The sequence below is a fragment of the Sphaerodactylus townsendi genome, linkage group LG04 (assembly GCF_021028975.2).
Source record: "Sphaerodactylus townsendi isolate TG3544 linkage group LG04, MPM_Stown_v2.3, whole genome shotgun sequence".
NCBI classification, from domain to species: Eukaryota; Metazoa; Chordata; class Lepidosauria; order Squamata; family Sphaerodactylidae; genus Sphaerodactylus; species Sphaerodactylus townsendi.
Window position 1 is genome coordinate 22,227,260 of NC_059428.1, and position 16,218 is coordinate 22,243,477.

Below are 16,218 nucleotides of genomic sequence, written 5' to 3' on the forward strand. Positions count from 1 at the left end.
CCAAAAACAGGATTGATTCGAATGGGGGAAAGGCCCCAAACACTATCTCCCTGACCCTAGTATTATACATGTACACACAATTAATATACACGTACATATAATCCCATCCTATTCATACATTCTCATGAGTCCCCTGAGAGTATATTAATCCCATTCTATCAGTGGCGTAGCGTCAATGGGACTGGGGGGGCGCAACGCCCCAGGCATATGCCGGTGCAAGGGGGCTCTGGGTGCGTTCCTGGGAGGCAGGGGCAGGCAAGGGAGTGACAGGGGCACAGGGCATGCATGTGCCCCAGGCGCATTTCCCCCTCACTCCACCCCTGCATTCTATCCATATACTCTCATAAGTCTTCATGAGTCCTATTTTAGTTCTGTAAGTACACACCTTTCGGAAAGTAATTCCTGTTGAATGAATTAGTAAGATTCTGAGAAGACTTGCTTAGGATTGTACTGTATATCATATTCATAGAATCATAGAGTTTGGAGAGACCACAAGGGCCATCCAGTTCAACCCCCTGCAGGAACACACAACCCTGGCAGGAACGCACCATCAGAGCACTCCTGACAGATGACCATCCAGCCTCTTATTAAAAACCTCCAAAGAAGGAGATTCTACCATCCTCTGAGGCAGGATATTCCATGGTTAAACAGCCCTGGGCTTGCAGACTGGGTAGTGTCCCTCAGAATCTCTGAACCCTGGTACAGACATAAAGGAATGCTGCATGGTGCTGGTTCAAATGGGTCATTTAACCTTGCTACCATTTAAGCAGGGGATAATACTGCAGTGCCAAACATGTTTGACTAGCAAGTGGACTTCAACAGGGGGGGAAATCATCAGCACTGATGGTTTAACTTTGAGAATCAAGTAGAGGGAGGTTTTTTCCTGACCCATAGCTGCTGGCAGATCATTCTTATGTTATATTGATGACTCCAAATTGTCTGCTCAGATTTTTCAGTGCATGTTTATTATTAGAAGAAATTATTTTCTATATGCTGAGATGAGATCTATGGTAGTTTTGGACAGTGCTTGAGGTTTTTGTAAACACTTACGTTGGGATTTTTTCTGTCCTCTAAATAATTCTTGTCCTCTGAAGAAAAATACTGGCTCACTGTTTCACCTGACCTGTTACCTCACTATCACCAAGTTTTCTTAGAGCCCCATCTGGGGTGGGGTGGGGGGATCCGCTGGTGGAAGCAGCACTTTGACAGTGTCCCTGTGCCTTCTCCACCATCGCCAGCAGAATTGCGGGGGGGGGGGGGGATGACTGATGGAGGAGCCAACATTACTTAGCTTCCTCCCAGCATTTTACCCTATTGTACTAGCGGTATTTCATTCAGCCTTAAATCACCTAAAATGGTGGTGCAGGTCTGAGGAGCGCTATAGGGACTGCTTGGCGGCAGGGAGGTGCTTTCTCTTTGCAGGCCTCCCCATGTCACCGGAAGCCTCTCTGGGAGTGGCAGCCAGGCCGCAGCCCCACCAACAGGCACCCAGCTTGTGGATGGGGCTGCCCAGTACCTCTGGTAAGAGGAATTGGGCCCAACTTCTTTTAGAATTCTTTGTACAACCAACCAAATGCAGAAAAAAATGTAGCTTTTTCTCTAACCTCTGCTAGCAACTCATTTTTTTATTCTGTTAATGATGATCTTGTTTTCTAAATGTCCATAAATTAGGATATCAGAGTTTGAGTCTATCACCATTCAGCAATTTGGAAATGTTCACAGTCAGTTTTGGATCCTAAAAGTTTGCTGATGCAGTTTACACATCAGGAGACATTACAGTGAAATGCAAGAATATTTAAAATAAATGAACAAAAATAAAGGCTCATATGACTGTTCATATTGTTAGGGTATTTCTGAGTCCCTGCAGTCTTGAAATTTGATATACACTTAACCTCATATACTACTATTGGTTTCGCACACGTGTTGTCCTTTTCACAGTCACCCTGCCCTCAGATCAGAGAATCCCCACAGTTTCCAAAAGCTTGGAAACTGCAACTTCTCCTGTCCCTTCACAGGGAAAAAAAAGGTGATCAGAATGCGTTTAGCTTTCCTTGTTGTTTTTTCACTTCTCACCGCCTTCCCCCTCCCACACAGCACTTGCCCCCACTCTTCAGACCACCATTTCAGAAGGATCAGAAGGGCTTTCTTTTTTATTTTCATGTTGAAGGTCTGTTGCTGGAGTGAGAGACCCAGTGAAATTATCAAGAAATTGACATGGTCTAGCAAACTAACTCGAGACCAAAGATGGCAGGAGGAAAAAAAGGTAGTAGGCAACCTCCTCAAAAGGAGGTTGCACAGAAACAAGGAAGCAGTGGGCAAGCAAAATGGTGGAACTGCTCAGCGAGGGACATTTTGCAGGAAGAGAATCCCTGTGCAAAACGAAAAAAGCAGGAAAACCCTATTGTGAAGCAGCCAGCCATGAATTAGATAGTGTGTGCATATGAGCAGAGATATTTACATAATTCATCAAAGGGGAACACTCAAAATGTACCCCAGTTGCCAGCTACCCAGGAAGCTTCAATTTGGCACAAAGATCGCCCAGAGTACCAAGAAAGTCCAAAAAAGGATCTTTTTTAACAGTAAATATGCAAACTATGGGACACAAAGTTTTTTTCACAACAGATGTCAAAATTCCAACAGATCTGAAAACTCACAGGATAGGATATTGGGGTTTGTGGATGCCATCTTGCATTTACAGAGATCATTTCCACTGGTCACCAAGATCAATAAATAGGGCTTGCATAATGCAAGCTCCATTTACTAACAGATGCTCTGTGCAAGGAAACAGCCTTAAATCCTCCCACTGGCAGCTGGGAAGGTAGTACAGGGGGTTGTAGTCACCAATCAAGGGAGGTGAGCCCCCCAGACTCTTCTGTGCAGGTTTTGTAAGGTTGTGGAACCAGCTGGCAGCTTGATTGGTACCAAGGAAGTGTGTGCCAGCCCACTGGTTGATGGTGCTCTTCATGCACTGTTGACCTCATTGGTTGATGCTTGTGTGGGGCATTGCTATCAATTTTGCAGTTACATTACTGCATGATGCTTGTCCAACACCTATACCTCTACTGCCACCTTGCAACACCTGCTGGTAAGAGCTTAAGCCCCCTCCATTGCTGCTTAGCGCCCATCTCTGAGTATTATCTGCTATGGTTTGCCTCTCATTACAAAGGCATTTGGGATGCATCTTCTTTTCTGTCTTGATTAGCCTTATTCAATGTATCCTATGCCCTTTGCTCCAGGGTCTTGTCTGATCTCTGTTATGATAAGAACTGTATTGACAATGAGAGGCAATATATCTCAAAAGGACAAAATTATTAAGACAGACTAAAGGATAATGGAAAGAAGCTGTGTGGTTTGATCAAGGTCATAGAGTTTGCCTTTAGCAAAAAAAAAAACACAAGCCTGTAACTAATACTTCGAAGAACAAATTTTTGCACATTTAAATTTGTAATAACAATTATAACTGTCAAGTTATTAAAACTTCATGCAGCCAAGTCATGGAGGAGCAGCATTTCCAATTCCAATGCAAAAAAAAGGCCTTGGCATATTGGATTGCTCTGTTACATGGCCTTTATCACTATGAATCATTTATTAGCGCTTGCATGAGAAGTATCTTGGTACTTTTTACTTCTCATCAGTATTTAGTACTTTTTAAGTTTCCCCTGGGACTCCCACTGGAATAATGACATCACAGAATTTTGGGTGGATGCTAGAACATCTGTCGACAGGATGACATCACATTATTTATTTACCTAATTTATCAGCCTTTTAAGCTTGGACTCAAGGGAGATTACACAGATTAAGCCTGTACAATCAAAAGGATGGCATATTCAATAAACAATACAATAGGATTAGATTTATAGAACCAAGCAGAGATCTTAAAACAGAATTGAAGCAAAGCATAAGTTAAATTGACTTGTATCAAAATTAAATTAACTTATATCAAAATTACATAGTAAGGTTCTAATTTCAGAAAGCTAAACACAGTAGTATAGGTCACAATCCCTAACTATCTAAGTAACTCTGTGAATCATTTACAGCTCCATTTGCTGCAGTGCCATACAACTTCCTCCAAAGGTGTGGGAAACCCAAAAAAGTTTTTTAAAACTGCCGAAAATCCCTATAGGAGATATTAGCGATACTCCGCCAGCAGCTCCACAGGTTCACATAACCCAGCTCGGCAGTAGAGGCTAAGGTCTGCCCAACCCCTTGGCCCGCCCCTGGCCACACTGGCACAGCATTTTGCACTGGAAGGCCTGGGCAATAGTGGTGGCTTCCAGGTCAGGCACTATGGAGCTGTGCAGCACATTTACCCCTTGTGCTGGTGGGGTGAGCATGCATGCCAGCGTGAAGCTTTTCTGGCTCCAGGGGGAGATTTGCCTCCCTGCTTGGACTGGGCTACTGGCACAGTTCAACTCTCTGACCTGCATAGAAAAGCTGTCTTGAATACTTCCGTTCTGCAAAGTTGCAGAAAGCCAGGAAAGTGAGAGCCTTCCTGATCTTCTCAGTCAGTCCATTCCATAAAGGGGGGGAGGGGTACAACAGGCACAAGTATGGACAGTTGTTGATTTTGCCCATCTGCACGTTGGCATCTGCAGATGAGCAAATCTGTCATGGTTGGGCTTCTGGTTATGTGGCTGTAAATAATCTCATGGCATCATGAGATATCCTATACACCTCATGAGGGCAGGCAGCAGAGAACTAGAATTTCTCCAACCCTGCCTGAGAAATGGCAACCCTATGAATCCTATGAATATGCATGTTTATTTAAATGAAAATGAGATGTCAACAGCCCTATTTGGCCTCAAGTGGCATAGCCCCAGCTGTAGACACACAATTTGCTAGGCACTAAAGCTTCATCTTTTTTAGGAGGGTTAGCTGGCCCATGGAGCTTATTGTCCAAGCTTCTCTTCCCTGTGGAAAAAGGAACAAGTTCACACAGCCTTCTCTGTCTCTCTCCTGCCAACCACATTGATTCCTACAGCCATCACCACCAGGTCTGATACAGAGAAAGGGTGGATTGATGGTGCATGAATTGGGAAGTTCTCCCTATCTGGGTCTACAAACTGACCCAGAAAGAACTTAGAAGGATGAACAGTATGAGATATGCAAATTCATACTCTGATTCTTCCATTTCAGCAGTGTTGCTATTTCTCACTTGTGAAATTTTTTAGTACAAGAACTCTCTAAAAACTGCCAGTTCATTTTAATTCAAGTTAGCCAAGTAGATATTTATATTCTAATTACAGGCAAGCTTTCCTCTGCAGAATAACCAATAGAAGAAGACTTTGTTTTTATACACTGCTTTTTCTCTTTCATAAAGAGTCTTAAATTTTGGGCACTTTCGCACATGCAGAATAATGCACTTTCAATCCACTTTCAATGCACTTTGCACTATGTGAAATAGCAACATCCACTTGCAAACAATTGTGGAAGTGGATTGAAAGTGCATTATTCTGCATGTGCAAAAGTGCCCAAAGTGGCTAACAAGGTGTAAAAGGTGTATAAGGTGAATGGCAAAATGGACTAATCATCGGTTTTAACTAATAATCTAGTGTTGTTTTAATATTCTATTTAATCGGTTTAGTTATTTATATTGGGATTTATATTTTAAAGTTATTGAATGTTTTTAGTTATGTTGTAACCCACCCTGAGCCCTCTGGGGGTAGGGCAGGATATAAATCCAATAAATAAATAAATAAATAAAAATTGCCTCACCTTCCCCTCTCCACAACAGAAACTTTGACCTCTTCCGCACATGCAGAATAATGCACTTTCAATCCACTTTCACAATTGTTTGCAAGTGGATTTTGCTATTCCACTCAGTAAAATCCAGCTGCAAAGTGGATTGAAAGTGGATTGAAAGTGCATTATTCTGCATGTGTGGAAGGGACCTCAGCAAGGTAGGTGAGGTTAAGGTTGATTCCCACTCACGATTAGATGCACACTCGTCACACAAAATATCCAGGTTTCCAGCAGAACTCCCCACTGCACCAGGGCCGAAAACTCATTCATCCCATCTCTGTGCCCCCCCCCCCCCCCCGCTCAGTGCGCGTCTTTTCAGAACCTGGAAGAAAGTAGACCTTTTTGAATAACACACGCCGAACAAGGAGCGGTGGGGAAGCTCAGGGGGTGATTCCAGATTCGAATTACCCGCCCTTGCAAGTAACGTGGAGCCTCCCATCCGATCAGGAAGCAGTGGGCTGCACACGATGCACGCGCAGCCCCCTTTTTTTATTTCCTGGTGCCAAGATCTACGTCAATTCGAGGCAACATGGAATAGTTTTGAGACAAGACTTAAGTTGCGTTTCTCCCAACCTTACAACAGTGGTGTGTCTGTGGCACAATTGATTGAGCTAATGGCCAAGGGGTTGGCGGCTTGAGCCCAGCTGGGGGCAAGCAAACTGTTTTTATTTTATTTCATTTTATTTTAGCCCCTGAAACTGTTTGAGAAGTCCAGTCCTTTGTGCGCCACACTCATGGTTTCAAGCATAAATGCCCACCTTTGGACACTTTTACTTCGTTCCTGCATGGGGTCGATCTGCACATGCTCGCGGAGACATGGATCCGTCCTTTTAAAAATAAAAAAATTCCACCCCAGCACAATGCAGCAGCCAATCAGGAGAGCCCCTGAGCGGATCGCGCATTTGATCTGCCGACAGTGGGGACACCTGCATGCCTGCTGCGTTTCTGGGGAGAAGGGGGCACAGGCTGCGGTGGGGACCATGAAACCGTGTTCTAAAGGTCCCGAATCTACCCAAACTGGTTCAAGTGGGGAATCAACCTAAGAAAGTTCAGAGAGCCCTAGGACACCCAGCAGACTGCAGGTGGAGGAGTGAAGAATCAAATAAGAGTCCACTGCTAATGTGGAAGAGTCAGGAATCATACCCAGTTCTCCAGATTAGTCCGCCACTCTTTACCACTACACCATGTTGGCTGTCAGTAAACAAACTAGTAACTAATGGGTTTGCCACTCTAATGTAAGGTATACCAGGTTTCTGCCTTTTAAAGTGCATTAAAAAGTGGAGTCATGCTGTATTGGATCTAGAGTAAATTCTTCATACTAGTTCATGCTGGAAGGTATGACTTATTCCTGGCTAGCTTACTTCTCATGTGCAATTTTGATATTTATTGGTTCTTCATAACACTACTGGCAAGTAATATCTAAATTAGCAACAAGGTACTAATTATGCACCAATAAACATAGCTTATGAGCAAATTGCTCCTGATATAAAACTGTATTTGATAATATTAAGTGACGTTTCTGGGGAAATGGCAAATATATCATTTCAATGACAAGTGGGGAAAAGTATAGTTTCTTTCCATGGTTTATTTTTTTTTCATTGGGCATTTATTCATTTAGGAGTGCTTCCTCTCCGACTGTACATTTTTGGATTTGGTGCAATGCAGAGGAAAATTATTTTTGACACATTTATTCTTTTAATGGTTATTCGTTCAAGAGAGTTTTGCAGACTGTCTCTGTATTTTACAGTTTTGGGGGCAAAGAGAGATTCATTCTTTGGACAGGTTTATTCTTAGAACATTTATGAATTTGAGTTGGGCTCCAGTCTACAAGGCTATCACCAACGATCCACTAGCAAGGTTCACATTGCTGGCTGAGTCATAAACAAGACTGTCAGCTTAGATGCATCAGAGCGGGGCTGTGCTTCTAAATCAGAAAAATTACAAATGAGTAACGTGCAGCCTCCCATTTGCTTAAAAGAGAGGCTATTTTTTCATCAGCTTGAGAGTAAAGAGCACACAGAGTCAATGGCCCTTTGCACAAACCTTTTAAAGTGTTTGGAGGCAAGAAATAAAATATTTCCTCCCTGGAGTTCTGCATTGTTTTTTTCCCTTACTTCCTGAAAAGGTTTTATTTCCAGCCTCAAAACTTTTTAAATGAATCGCCTTTTAAAACGATTCATTAGCCTGAAATGTTTTTAATATGTTTTCACTTGCTGTGCGATTCATTAACTACATTTTCCATGCCTCTGTGCTATCTCTGAACTTCCTCCCCAGTGCCATTTTATCACATTGGTGAGATCCCCCCTCCCACCTGTTTATTTTAATCACTTATATGTGTTTTTTTATTTGGGGGTGGGGTGAAATCTTCAAAGCATCAATTATACAAGCTACAGAGAATCAGAGCAAGAAGCATTGAAGTGTCAGTTCAACAAATAACTCCAAAAGCAAGGGGAGGGAACCCCTCATGATAGCCATAAATCATTTTGAGGGGGTGAGTATAGAGTCGAGAAACATCATGGTAACAGGGGTGGGCTTGAAAATGTTTTACAAACAATTTAGGTGATTTGTGAGGAAAGGGCCAATGTGGATATTTTACCACTTCCCATTATCTTCAAATGGGATTCCCAAATCCAGGTTGGAAAATTCCTGGATATGTGGATGTGAAACCTGAAGAGAGCTTATAAACTCATGGAGAAGATTTGAAACACAAAGATGTGGCTATCACAAGAGTGTAGGGGTATAATACAGGACTAGGAATTGCCATTTTCCTGCTGGAAGTGGGGGATTTCCCATCCCCACAGGGCCCTTCCTCATGTTACAAAAAAAACACAGAATGGGGGAGGGAATGAATGAAGGAGAGCACATGTGGGGGAGGGAAAAAGAGAAATGTAAATTGAAAGAAGGAAAACATGGGCCCACAAACTTGTGTGTTTACCAGTCCACCTGATCCTCCAAAGGCTGCAGCTGTTATTGGAGCCATGGAAACCTCATTCATTTGAATGGGGGCAGCCAGTAAAGCCCTGGATTATAGTGGCTCCACCCACTTTTTGATAAGCTTGCCAGGCACCAAGGAAAACGCTGGTAAGTGCCATGGCTGCCATGGGCAATAAGTTGAAAAACCCCCTGACATAAATCAGTGATGCGATCTTTAAATGCACTGAAATGGCATCAGGTAAAGCTGTAAAGAAGGACTGGGTCAGTTGGGGTAAAACCATGCTGTAAAGACTTATGGTTATTTTGCAGCCAGCTATTTATTATGGCAGGTCTGTGACTTAGCGATAGAACATCTCCTTTCCCTACAGAAAGATCCAAGTTCAGTCTCCAGAAAACCCTATACCTAAGACCTAAATAACTACTTCCAATCCAAATAGACAGTATTGAGCTTGATAGACAGACCATCTGACTCTATGTAAGTAATGTTCATATGTTATAATAAAAATCCAACAATCATAATATTTAGAAGAGAACTTTAAACATGCGAGCTAGAAATGGATTCTTCTCCATTGGCCAAACATAGCTTTTTGCTTCACGAATAAAAGCAACTGTATGCCTTTTGCATATCTCAAAAATCAACATTTTAGCAAGAAGTGTTATTCCCACATATCCAGCTCCAAAATTTGTGGCTCATCAGTTTAAAAACACAGCTTTCCATACAGGCACTGTATTCGGCTGCTCCTCCATTTCTACTCTTGTTATTAGAATTCATAGACTTTGCTATAGGACTCCTCAAAATAAGAGTCACAAACATGCAGGTTGAAGCTTTGATAGTACCTCCTCCTCTAGTCTCTCCCTTTCGTTATTTTTATTTTTGACCTGATTCATCCAGGTCATACCATCTTTTTGGTAAGGCAATTCCTTTTGGGAAAACACAGTTGGTTTAGATGGTCTGATCTCTCTCTCTCTCTCTCTCTCTCTCTCTCTCTCTCTCTCTCTCTCTCTCTCTCTCTCTCTCTCTTTGTTCACAGTTCCAAAGACAGCTCCGGCGAATGTAAGTGGCAGAAGTGGAAGACGGCATGAATTAGTAATAGCGTGGGAGGTAAGGGACCTTTTTGATTAAAGGCCTCATTTCATGTCATCTTCTTTGAGGGCAGGGGAGGGAAGAAGGTCTGCTCTGAGGTTTCCCCACAGCACAGCTTGTCAAGGTTGGAACACAAAAGATAGTTTTTTAAAAAAATGTGTGTTAAATCCTCCCCGAGGTTCGCGATGCAGTGTGAAGGGTAAGTTGCCAGCCATTTGGAGGATATATGCTCCACAGAAGAATCCCCTATTCATTATGTTTTTGTTTTATTCGAAGCTTAATTTGAACCTGAGCTTGGCATGACACTCACTGCCTTGGCAGCTGCCTGCTTAGATTTAACATCAGCATGAGGAAGGAGCTTTATGTTAGATTGGGGTTTCGGTAGTGAAGAGTTTTCTTTTTTACACAGTATAACAGCAGATTATTTTTTTTAGAGGGAAGCAGAGGTGGGCTGTTTTCCTGTTCCTGACCAAGTTGTTTTTATAGCCTCAAATATAAACACATAAACACCCTTTAGGTGCATGAGGGTGTTAAAAGCGACCTGGCAGGGCTGGTTTTCAATGAGTAAAAAAGGTTGGGGGGCAGAGAGTTAAGAACCCCTCTCTTTCTTCCCCCATCCAGTTTTTCCCTTCCAACGGCAAGTTAATCTTGTAAAAATATCAGATAGTTGAGCAGTCATAAAACAGGGTACAACTTATGGTTTTGCCATAGGTGGACTCAATTTTGTGTGTGTGTGGGTGGGTAGGGGTGTGGGTGTGGGTGGGTGTATACACACACACACAGACCAATTTATATTTCTAGCATGTTTATCTCCTCCCTTTCTGCAAATATCAGTGCCAGTAGTGACTAATATGCAATTTTAAACACCAGTTATAACAAAAGAGAAAGTTTAAAAAATCTTTGTAGCTCTGTCAGAGGAGGTGCAGAAAGCTGACAATAATCCTTATCCCCTTCCTCAGGTAGCCTTTCTGGTGCTTCAGCTGGCCTTTTTAGAGGTCACAGTGAGTCTGGTGGAAATAGCCCGTCCTAGGAAAGACTCTGGGAAGTTTTGTCTGTCATTATAAATTAGGGGTGTCCAACTCTGGCCTTCCAGGGGCTGATGGGAATCGTAGTCCGTGAACATCTGGAGGGCCAGAGTTGGACATCCTTGTTATAAATAATAATGGGCTGATTCAGTATAGGAAAAGAACATGCTGTCAAGTCACATCCCATTCATTGCGACCGCATCCCTGAGGCGTTCCATGCAAGAGACAAGCAGAGGTGGTTTGCCATTGCCTTCCTTCTCATAGCAACACCAGCCTGTGGTCTTTCATCCCAGTACTGAGGGTGGGTGATCCTTAGCTCCCAAGTTCTGATGAGCCTAGGTTAAGCTGGGCTATACAAGCTACTATGACTCAGTATGTTCCATAGTATTTATTTATTTATCTCACCATTTCAGACAAAAGCTGGGCTCAGGGCAGCTAACAGTATAAAATAATTGCAATTAAAACCATAAATAACATCTATGTAATTAAAACATTAAATTATTTAAAAAAAACAATGGTTCCAGATGATGGCGTGACTTTTGATTTGTACACAGTGTGGGGAGCCACAAGGCATTAACGGATGGAAAAACAAGAAAAAGGGAGGGGAGGGGCTGTAGTGTTCAAACCATATTTTCTTTTAATCCAGTTGAGAGCATGGCACAGATTAACTGTCGCTTCCTTAGCCATGCCTGACCCAAAGACTAACCGAATTCATCTTTCTTTAGCCAGTCTCCGAAGAGTTTCAGAATGGAGAAGGATTTGGTTACATTGTGGCTTTCAAGCCCAATGAGGCCAGGGGCTGGAAGGAAAAAATGGTGACCTCGTCTGATGCCTCCAAGTTTATCTACAGAGATGAGAGCGTACCGCCGCTAACTCCGTTCGAAGTGAAAGTTGGTGCTTATAACAACAAAGGAGATGGACCCTTCAGTCCTATTGTTATTATCCATTCTGCTGAGGGTGGTGAGTTTGCATGGCTTTACATTCTACTGTGTTTCATTCTAAGACCCCTTCCACACAGCACAGGGAGAACAGGTTGCAGGAGGGATAAAGTAACCCGCTCTACTGTTTTCCCATTCACATGCCTCCATGCAGGCAGCAACCGGAGCCCACAGAAACAATGCAGGTTGTTGTCTCTCCTTTGCATGGAGATGCAGGGGTTTTTTTGGTCCTTATCTCCTTCGCTGCATATCTACGCGGGTAGGCTCGCATGGACCCTCACAGCCATGCTGCCGTCTCTGCAATCTCACATGGCTATGCAGCTGCAAGGTGAGGACCTTTAAAAAAATGGGAAGCACAACCAAGTAAAACACTTCCTGGGGCAGCCATTTGCTTGCGAGCAGCTGTAACCTGTATTAAGACCAAAAAATCACAGACAGCGTGATTCCCAAATCATCCATTTCGGGGGAGATAGCATGGGACAGCCTCACTTCAGAGGTGGAAACCATGGGAAGTTCCTCCCTGGAACGGGTTTTTTCCCGTCCCCAGCCCAAGTTTATTGGCCCGTGCGGAAGGGGCCTAAGAGTGCTTGCCTAGAAACAATGTAGGGAAGTGAGTAGTTTTGCTAACCTCCAAGTGGGGCTGGAGATCTCCTATGATTACAAGTGATCTCTAGGTGACAAAGATTAGTTTACCTGGAGAAAATGGATGTTTTGGAAGGTGGACTGTATGGCATTATATTCCAGTGAAGCGCCTTCCCTCCCCAAGTCCTGCCTTCCTCAGGCTCCAATTTCAAAATCTCCAGGTATTTCCCAATCTGAAGTTGGCAACTTATCAGTGAGACATACAAAATGTGTAAATTTGTGGTGATGGTGAAAGTTAGTGGCCTTGACCTTACAATTGCTAAGTGGTCCAGGAATCATCCTGTGGAGTCCTCCCACCCCCCACCATTTTGCACACTTAAGGAAAACACCTTTGTGTTCTGCATGGGCTCCCTCCATTGAATCGAAGGTGTTGCTTGTATATATCACAGCATAGGATGTCATTGGAAGGCATATGACTGAGCAGAATGAAGCGAAAACCCATTGGCAACTAGAGAAGAGCCCAGAGGAGCAAGCCGAGTGCCGAAAAATGTTGCTCCTCTGTGCCTCAGTGTGTGTACATCCACAGTCCGAGACTGTCAAGCAAAGACTCAGAGACACAGAATCTTGAAGGATCTACGACTGTGATTTCCTCCCATGCCACTCGAGTGTCGGTGCATCAGTGGACACTTGTCCAGCATTCTGAGAAGCTATCTCAGGATTACCAAGTTTTCATTGACCCTGAACTTGTTCCACAAGCAAACAGTTGGCACCTTCTGTCCAGACATTCCAAGCTTAAAGAGCGCTTCACTTGCTGAATTTTTGTTGGGCTGCTGTTAAAAGCAAAGGAGCAGCACCAATAAAGGAAGGATCCCAACCCGCCTCTGCGATTGTCATCTCCGGGAAGAGCAATTGATTTGCCAGTAATCTCTCCCTCTCCACCCATGTGCGGTAGTTTTTCTTTATTATCCTGTGCAGTAACTTTCACCTGTGAGCCTCTAGAATCTGAACTACAACCACCTACTCTGATTTGTTTTTTAAGGGAATTGCACTGGGGAGCACATTAAACTCCTCTTTGATTAGTACCACTATTCCCGTAGGAAGCAGTTCTGGTAATCCATAACCAAGGCACATTTTCCCCCCCTTCCGTACACACCCCATTATTTTGAAAACTCCAGCTGGTCTGCCACTTTATTACAAATGGGCCATCTATATTCATGAACATGGAAATGCCTTTTACATTTTTTAATCTAACAGAGCCTGTTTTCTATCAATCAGCCTGTCCATTTCCTACCTCCGCTGTAAGAAAGCCATTGGGGAGATAATTAATATCTCTGCAAGCGAAAGGTAGCATCTTCGTTCACGTACTATGCACCAAGCATTAATTCATTAAAATTCTGTGCAAGGAGACTCTCGGGAGGCAAGGGTGGGGTTTCTGAGCTGGGAAACAAGAGGCACCTAAGAGCCATTTACCGAATGTCTGTACCTGCTGTTTGGTAAAACCTGCTTAACAATGGCAGCTTGGTACAGATGACCAAGGTACCTGAGTGGAGATACTGCTTCAGGATAATTTGATTGTCTTTATGATCCTGCCTGTGATTGAAAACAGGAAAATGAAATGCAAAGAAGCCAGATGAGATTTATACAGTATGGAGCACACAGAGGGATGCCTTCTTCCAGGGGGCACCTGGAGGTCACAGCTCAGCTCCGGACTACAGAGATCAGTTCACCTGGAGAAAATGGATGCTCTGGACCCTGGAGGATGGACTCAGGCACCACCCCCAAATCTCCAGGAGTTGCCCAGCCTGGCAATCCTACCATCTATATCCCCTGCTGGTGGCCACGGGGACCTGACAACAACAGCAACAGGAGGAGGAGGAGGAGTTTCACACTTTTATTGGCATAAACAAATACAGTAAACACAATATACAATAATCTTAAAAGCCCAGAAAAGAAATGCCAGGGTTGATAAAAGCAATCAATATAATTGTTGTCTCTTGAGAATAAATGCCAAGAAAAAGGCTACTGAGATTGTGATGTCTGCAAAAAAAACAGACTGTATGAGTAGGATGATGAATATTCCTTGATTATAGCAGGGGATTAATCAATAGAGAGTGCAGTTCTGTGTTAAGTTCACAAACCAAAATAATATGAGGTAGGGTGTCTGACCCCCTCATCCACAGCAACATAATCTCATTTGTTTGGGAATTTGGTGGCATCTGCCAGTTGTAGTGTTTGATGGAAAACTGTTAAACCGCACGAGCGTAAAAATTCTTCGTTGATCAATAGATGCCAAATTAGTAAGATAATTGGCACAAACCCCATAGTTGAGTTGAATTCCAAAGACAGAGAAAGATATGGCATTAAACACAAACAGGATCCTGTCACAACAAAAACACAAAACCACACACACAGAGGGAGGGATGGGAGAGAAAAGGCCACAAGGCTGAATGAGGCTGGCTTGATGGCTCAGCCATCAATATCGGGGCTGGACATACAGAGACAGATGCCCCTCCCAGTAAGGTCAGCCAGCCCAAAACACCACTCTCCATCTATCCACTCCATGGCTTAGTCTGACTTGCTGTGGTCTGGGGACCAGAAGAAGGTTCAGAATGGCTGGGGTGGCAGGGTGAAGCCCTTGCCTTCACAGTGCATTTCCTGGACATTAACACTCACACCACCAGCCCCCAATGTTGTCTCCCTCTTGCCTCCCCTTCCCCACCTCCAATGTTGTCTCCCTCCTGCCTCCCCTTCCCCACGGGCCCACAAAGGAGTCACAGGTACTTCTTGCTAGAAAAGCTAACCCCATTCTGATTTTCCTCAACTGTGGAAAACATATAGCAGTGGTGGCGAACCTATGGCACGGGTGCCAGAGGTGGCACTCAGAGCCCTCTCTGTGGGCACGCATGCACAGAGTTCGTCATGTGATAATAGTGCATTTATTTCAGGGAGATTATTAGCACTAAACCTAAGACCTAGTTTTGGGGAAGCAGCGTAGGTAACCCTGTTAAGCACTGTTAAACCCTACTGATATTCATGGAAAGAATTAAAGCATGATCCTTTATCTGGGAGTAAGCTCAGTTGCTGGCAATGGGGCTTGCTTCTGAGTAAACCCTCCTAGGGTTGTGATTCACCCGTTCGAAGCGTTGCACAGTTGCTTCAAAGCAAAGCCACCGACTACCACCAAGCTTACTCCCGAGTAATGCATGCCTTGGAGCCAACGGTTTTTTCTATACTAAAACCTCAGTATTCAGGTTAAATTGCCATGTTGGCACTTTGCGATAAATAAGTGGATTTTGGGTTGCAGGTTGGGCACTTGGTCTCGAAAAGGTTTGCCATCACTGACATATAGTTACTCATAACATAGTGCAGAAAAAACCATAACATGTAGTTGATGTATGACACAGAGTCCCCAAAAACTGTGCCTTAGAATCCACTGCTCCTGACCAGTGCTGGCTCAAGATATTTTCTAGCTCATAAAGGAATGCATTTTAATGTTCAAAACTATTGTTCTACAAGGAGGAACCTGACGAGACCTGAGCTCCCTCATCAAGCCAGAATTCCCCAAATACTTCAGGGAAGTTAACTGGAATGAAACCAACACAATTTTACCATTGGCTCACTTTCTAACATTCAGAGAAATTGAGTGAATGCGATTTTCCAACAAGTTTTATACATTCTTGACTGTAATATGTGGCATGCTAAATATAGAACTCCAAATGTAGGTCTTCACCAATGGAAAAAAATGGTGCTTCAGATGTGTCATAAAATATTTCAAATGTTTTGTGTACATGCATCCTATTGGACTTTTTCAGCAGCACAATTCTACCAAGACACTTATAGTTAGAAGCTGATACTGCAATATTAATAAAAGGTTGTGATCATATAACACTGGCAGCAATTATAGGAAAAACTA

General features: G+C 43.4%; 1 protein-coding gene across 1 annotated transcript in view; it reads left to right on the top strand.

Moving 5' to 3' along the window:
* Window positions 1-16,218, top strand: part of CNTN5 (contactin 5) — a 934,675-nt gene that overhangs the window by 889,056 nt on the left and 29,401 nt on the right. The window contains exons 19-20 of the mRNA XM_048492765.1: window positions 9,708-9,778; window positions 11,511-11,745. Of these exons, the coding sequence (XP_048348722.1) occupies window positions 9,708-9,778; window positions 11,511-11,745 (306 nt within the window). The remainder of the gene's footprint in view (window positions 1-9,707; window positions 9,779-11,510; window positions 11,746-16,218) is intronic.